This window comes from Poecile atricapillus, chromosome 2 (assembly GCF_030490865.1).
Source record: "Poecile atricapillus isolate bPoeAtr1 chromosome 2, bPoeAtr1.hap1, whole genome shotgun sequence".
Classification (NCBI taxonomy): Eukaryota; Metazoa; Chordata; class Aves; order Passeriformes; family Paridae; genus Poecile; species Poecile atricapillus.
The window spans coordinates 130,665,351-130,671,916 of NC_081250.1; the positions used below are offsets into that span (position 1 = coordinate 130,665,351).

Genomic DNA, 6,566 nt, shown 5'->3' on the forward strand with positions numbered 1-6,566 from the left:
CTCATGTGCTGCCTGAACACGAGAGGATGGGACTGGAGCCACAAGGAGGCTGCAGGGACACCCCTGACTCAGACCACCCTTGTTACTCCAGGCTTGCCCCCTGGAGCAGGTGCTGAGTCCCGAGACCCAGAGTGCTGGTGTAGGAAAACTGGGTTGAGTGCATACCTTTATGGAAGATATTGTGGGAATGAGAAATCCAGAAGTTAAAGTTAAAATTTGGAGGTGAGCTCCAGGAAGACACAAAGATGAGGCTTGGCAGGAAGTCCTGTGCAGCACTGCTGCAGGAATAGGGTGTGCAGCAAGAGGCCCTGAGGGGTGTGGGACAATTAAATTGCTTCTGATTTCTGCAGAGAGTTTGACCATGCAAGAAAGAATGGACCCAAAACCAAGTCATTGCAACCATTGCAATGGTGGTGCTCCTCCATGAGTGTCCTCCTCCATCTTGAAATGGCTCTGCCAGAATGGGATCTTATTCCACAGAAGAGTTCCATGAACTGGAAGGAAAAGAGGGATGTTGACCCCGGCAACACTTGTTTCATCAATTTCGTTCCACAGTACCTGACTTATAGCATGTTCTTGGCCAAACACCTGCTGTCATACCAACACAGTCTTGAGAGTCCTTCCTGCTCCGCATTCTACATCTCTTGGGCAGCTCAGAAGGATGGAAAACCAACAATGACTTTGGGAACAGCTCCTCGTTTCCCCCTGGAAAGCCTTCAGAGCGGGTTCAGTGTAGTGCAGCAAATGTGTTGGCTTGCTGTCATGTGCAACATTCTGACTCCCAGGGAAGATCATTTCTTGCTTCCTGTGGCTCCTGAAGTGCATCTGAAAATCCTGTCTGGAACTTTATGCACCTGTTGTTTAAATGTGGGATCATTTGGTGTTTGGCTTTTTTACTTCCTTGAAAGTTTTTGTTAACTAATTTCACCAGCACAGTTCTTTATAGCACAGCCAGCTTTTCAAGAAAGTTGTCCCATGGTTTCAGGGTCCCATCCTGTGTGACTTTTGAAAATCCCTTTTCTTGCCTGAAAACAAGATGATTGCACTTAAGTTTGCCCTAAGTTTTCTCTTAAAAAAACCACAACCCCCACCCCCCGCAAAGCCCTTACTCCAATGCAAATACTTATCTGCTATACTTCTAAGCATTTAAAAAGGTCAGTTATTAATATACTCATGTCTTCAAGTGGGAAAGTTAACAGTTCTCAACTTGTTACATTAAACACTTGCTATGGGTTGCAGTGAAATAAAAGGCATGTGTACCTTCCATCAAAAGTGAGTTTTCATAACTGAGATCTAAGACCGTAAGGAAAAATTTGTAGTAAAATCCTTATCTGAAAACTTAGATTTTTCATCAAATTCTCTGCAATTTAGCAAAATTTCCTGGTGACAGTCTTGGTTCATTAAATTTGCTTATCTGCCAGTTCATTCAAGGAAAACAGTCCTAGCACTCCATTCCAAATTCTACAGGTACTACCAAGAAAATAGGTGTAACTTATACTACTGTCACTTATCCAGAAAATGTCAAATGTCACTTATCCTTATCTCTGATCTTCACAAGAGTTTCTTTGAATTATTTCCTGATTAATTATGGCAGATTCTTAGAATTCTTCCACAGTAGGGAATTGTGTATTAGATCTGTTTCATGGCACCTCATCTTCTGTTCCTGGAAGCAGATAAAAACTGGAGGAAAATGTTTGTGCTAAATGTGCTGTTTAGTGCACTTTTACTAGCCTTCAATCTAATAAGCCTTTCATCCTTTTTTTCCAAAAAGTGCTAAGAAGTGTCAGTGATAGTGAGAGAAAAACTACAAAACCAGGGCTCCAGTTTTGCACACTATGTCCCCCATAAACCACCTCCATCCCAAAGTTTTTTGGTTCCTACATAGCCATTTTTTGGCTTAGTTGTTGCCAATGAGCTAGAAGGTCCCCAAGCCTTGCTTACTTTACATCTTAGTCCAAGTCTCTGTTAGTAAGTACAAGTTAAGAATGTCAAATTCTTAACACACTTGATTTGCTCCAGCACCCACCTTGATCAAAGCTTTGGTTTCCAAAAGGAATTCTTGTGTGCATACCATTTCTTTCACCTTCAAGATGCTACAGCTGTGCTTTATATTTAATTCATGTACTCATTCTTTTTTAAACATTTTGGTGTGTGGCAGCATCCCATTTCCATCAGTGGTCAAAGTGAAACCAAAAATGATCATAGAATTAACTACCTGCTGAGATCATCTTAGTCATGCATACCCAGGAACAGGTCTGGCCTCCACAGTAAATGCAGTCTCCAGACAGGTCTCTGGTGTCCAAGCTGGACACTGCTGATGGAGACTTGCACTGCTCTGTGATGCTGCCTTCTTACAGGGGTTTGTTATAAAAATGCACTTTGCCTCATAAGCACTAAGTCTGAGTTGAAGTTCTGACCTCTTTGTTTGGCAAGTTGAAGTGGAATTCTTGGACAAAGTTTCCAGGAGGATCCATAAAGCAGGATCTACAGATTTCAGTCTGCTGATGGCTCTGATTCCCACAACCTTTCCGCCAGTGAAGCCTTCCATTAGCGCCAGAAGTGTTCCTACAACAGAGCTAACGGGAAAATACAATTTTCATTCACTGATTTAGCAAATTTTCTTCAGTTCCACGTAACTGTCTCCACTGATACCCCCAAAACAACATGCTTTTAATGACGAGATGCTGATTTGCAAAAGACTCATTTTAAGACATTGAATAATAAATAAGATAACACAGACCTTGGGCTGATTTCAAGCTTAGTGAATTGTTTTCAACTCTCATTTAAAAATCATCTGAAATTCAGCAGCACTAAATTACTACTTTTCAGGTTAAATGAAGGTGTCACATCAAGTTAAATAGGTCTTCTTTTCACAAAGACCAAGCACCTTCTACACAAGATACAAGACACGTCCCACCTATGAACCTGGTCTTGTTTACTGGTGCCTATAGGAGCAAGGGCATTGATCTCATCCAGGAAAATAATTGAAGGTCGCATCTGGTAGGCCGACAAAGAAAACTCAGGAATATTGACATCAGGAAAACAGCACTATTTAAAAGAGAAAATACATGAATAACATTATGGTTACAAGAGTACTGGATCTGGTTAGTTTGGGGGTTCTTTGAGGGGGATGGTGGTGCTTTGCAAAATTTTCTTGTTTGCATTATTAACATTAGTAATATAAATAATAAATTAGTAAACAATGATGCGATTAATAATTTAAATAATAATAATTACTTTTAAATAATTAATTAATTATAAATATTATTAATATTTCCCAATACATCCCAAGATTTCCAGCCACCCAAAACGCCACTGGAAAAGGAAACACTGACAGTCCCATTTCAATGGAAGAACCTGACAAAACATGAAAAAGAATTTCTTCTCGACCACAGAAAGCTAGTTACAACTCGGACAGAACATGTGGCACATTTCAATCTTACCTGCTCAAGTAATAAACAAAACTGTCATTCATATTCAGGTTGGGTGGTGGGGAAGAAGAGTTTCTGGAGGTTTTATTCTGGTTTCTTATTCTTGTAATTTTGTTAACAAACTTGCTTTCTTACTTTTAAGTTTTAAGCCTGTTTTGCTCTTCCCCTAATCCATATCTCACAGCAAGAAATAAGTCAGTTTTCTAGTGTTTTAAAACCACTACACCTACCCATTCACTCAGGCATTTGACACCATTTCTCATAAAAAAAGATTACTCCCCCATCACCCTGGCTACATTCATTAGCAAGTGCACAAGCTACCAGTGTCTCTCCAGTCCCTGGTGTACCATAGAATAGGAAATCTCTGCAATTAAAAAAAAAAAAAAATCCATAAGAAAAGAATCATAATGGAAAAGGTCCTATCATAACCCCCATTTCTAAAACACACAGCTCTGCTCTCAGCAAAACACTTCATGGATAAGACAGCAGTAACAGCTGAAGTGTGAAAAAAGTCAAAAGGTTTCCTACACAATTCAACAAGGCAGCAAATGAAATTAGTAAAGAGGATAATGTGTATGTACAAAACATTGAGAAAAGATAGTAACATACCAGAAGGACACATCCAAAAGCTCTGACAAATCAGCAGGGGTGGTTACAACACAGTGGAGCCAAACAAACTTCCAGTGCAGAATCTGAGACCAGGATAACTTAGAAATCACCCGTTCTGCATATTCATTCTTGTTTTCACAAAAGAAAAGATTTGAGAGTAAAGCATTTAGTTTCCCCTTTAAAAGCTTTAAATTACTGGGTTTGGTTTCCCTTTTTGGGTGATAAAGAAGGAGTAATCTAAAGCTGGGAAGGTATTCTGTATTTCTGCATTTCCATCAGCTAGAAAAACCAAGATGCTGCTGCTTCAAAATGAATTTCATTCAATAAAGAAGCAAAAGACAGAAATATTTTCTTTTCATTGTTTGTAATACTTTTTAAAGTTGCTGAAAGCAAAGCATTTAAAGTCCCATTTTATTATACCAGGACTGAATTTTGCTAGTCAAGAGTATATAATGTTAACAATTAATTCTCTAATAATTTCATTTTGTAACACAGAAGTCAGCTGTGTAAGAAGTGGACAGATGCTTATTTTAGCCCAAGCACAACAAATACTGCAAGGTTCTAGTTGCAAGTTCTATCAATTGTAAAACTAATGCTTGAGCATCTGAAGAAAAAAGAGTTTGCAGGAGAAACAAGTGGACTTCCATGAAGCAAACTACAGCTGAATACCAGTAGGTAACTCATTCTATGTTATTCTATGTTCTATTCTAAAGGAAAAAATCTCCAGCTCCAGCTTTTAAAGGCAAGACAGGTTTAAAGGATAATCTCACCTCACAGTAAATCTCTGAACCTACATATATGCTGGTCTCTATCAATTTTTTAAATATTAATTTTAAATTTTATTAAAATTACTTTTTACTATTCCATAAAAAAACACATTCAAGAACCCCATTCAACTGCTGAAAATTTTGGAGCATTTTTTATGTTAAAGAAAGCTGCAACCTTAATAAGGTTCCATCAGAAATTCAATGTCAGCACAAAGGAAAGATTCACAGCAATTTTTAAAATTGCTTGAGAGAAACCTGTAAGCCAAGGGAGTTGTAGACAGCCCATTACTGGAAGCTTTCATAAATAGTGCAAATGTCTCACTGACATGATGAAGTAAAAATCCTTACTGAAACAACTGTTTGCATTGGCTTGACACCAAAAAGATTTGTTTCAATTTTCATGTGATCCCTGTGAAGATTTAAAGTGAAAATGCAAGCCCTGAAACAGCTGTATGTAAACAGTGTCCATTCAAAAATCATAAGGCAATTCAGGAAGCACAGTGTAAGACATATTGCAGCATATCACTGCTATTTCATATTTTCTGGGGAAGATATTTCCTCCACCTTAAAGCACAGCTCTGACATAATTGGCAGTAAGATTGTAATTAGGGAGCAAAAATAAACATCACTTTAGACTACAATATGCTTTGGAAGAAGTTCTTTTCAGCTAAATTAAAATTACAAATAAATAATCACTCCATGTGAAATAGTAAAATAAATTAGTGTCAGCTTCTTCCAGTAGAACACCCCATGATCTCCCATCCTTTGCCTTCTATGCATCTTCTCTGAACAGCAAGTTTTTGCAAGATTGCTTCTTCAGTCCTAAGATACAAAGTTGACATGTAAGAGCAAAGTAGATAAATACAAAAAAACCCATTGAAACGGGCACACATGACCAGTATGACATTTCGATATAGTGAATACAAAGCAAGAACCACTGGCATTTAGCCAAGTTTTTCAACACTACTTAAAAATTAGGCCAAATGTTTACTTTTTTTAAGAGAGACTTAGGAACAAGTGTTTGAGGGTTTGCAAACAGACTGTTTTCAGTTTTATTTTCCCTTCTTGCTGAATAGAGTAAAAAAATACCCTATTCAGTACAAAAAAAACCAATTCTGATGATACAGGAAGGTAACATAAAAAAAAAATATGGCAGGCTTTCATAGAACTAATGTTGTTTTACATGATAACATTAAGTCATTTTTGGTTCCTAGCTTTCCTCAGGCAACAGGTTACTTATTGTTCTCTTAACCAGACTTCAAATCTTAGGCTGATTTTCCATGACATTGTAGAAAAAGTATCTCACTGCTGTTAATTACACCTTGCAAACCTTTCAGAAAACAATGTCACTTTGTGCTTCATGATGAGAATTAAAACACAGACACACAGACAAAAACACTAGGACTGCTTCACTTTGCCTGTATCCATCCAACTTTCTGCTGCATCTTGACTAATTATAAAATTATTTGTTGCATGAAAGAAAATTTAATTAACCATGAAGCTCCTTCTGATGCCAAGAAAATTTAGAGAACAAGTTAAATCTACAGAAGTTTATAACACAAATGGATCTTTTTCGTTCACAAGAACCAGCCTAGCCATACATAAAAGATCCTCTGGTGTGAAGATCTCTCTGCAACTGGCAATCACAAAATGAAGGCGCTTGTGGCCAATTTAAATATTGTCTGTGCCTGAATTCTTTACATATGAAGCACCTGCCAAATACACACTGCTCGACACACTCAGATTTGTGGCTTAAACA

The 6,566-nt window shown here is 37.8% G+C and overlaps 1 protein-coding gene across 1 annotated transcript; it reads right to left on the bottom strand.

The window, feature by feature from the left end:
- Positions 1-194: 194 nt before the first annotated feature.
- On the bottom strand, positions 195-3,115 carry LOC131576229 (ATPase family AAA domain-containing protein 2-like). The gene is made up of 3 exons (XM_058832687.1): positions 2,918-3,115; positions 2,418-2,576; positions 195-1,025 (listed from the first exon to the last, which is right to left on the bottom strand). The coding sequence occupies exons 1-3, from the start codon at positions 2,995-2,997 to the stop codon at positions 941-943; spliced, it is 324 nt and encodes a 107-aa protein (XP_058688670.1). The 5' UTR covers positions 2,998-3,115; the 3' UTR covers positions 195-940.
- Between the last annotated feature and the right edge of the window lie 3,451 nt (positions 3,116-6,566).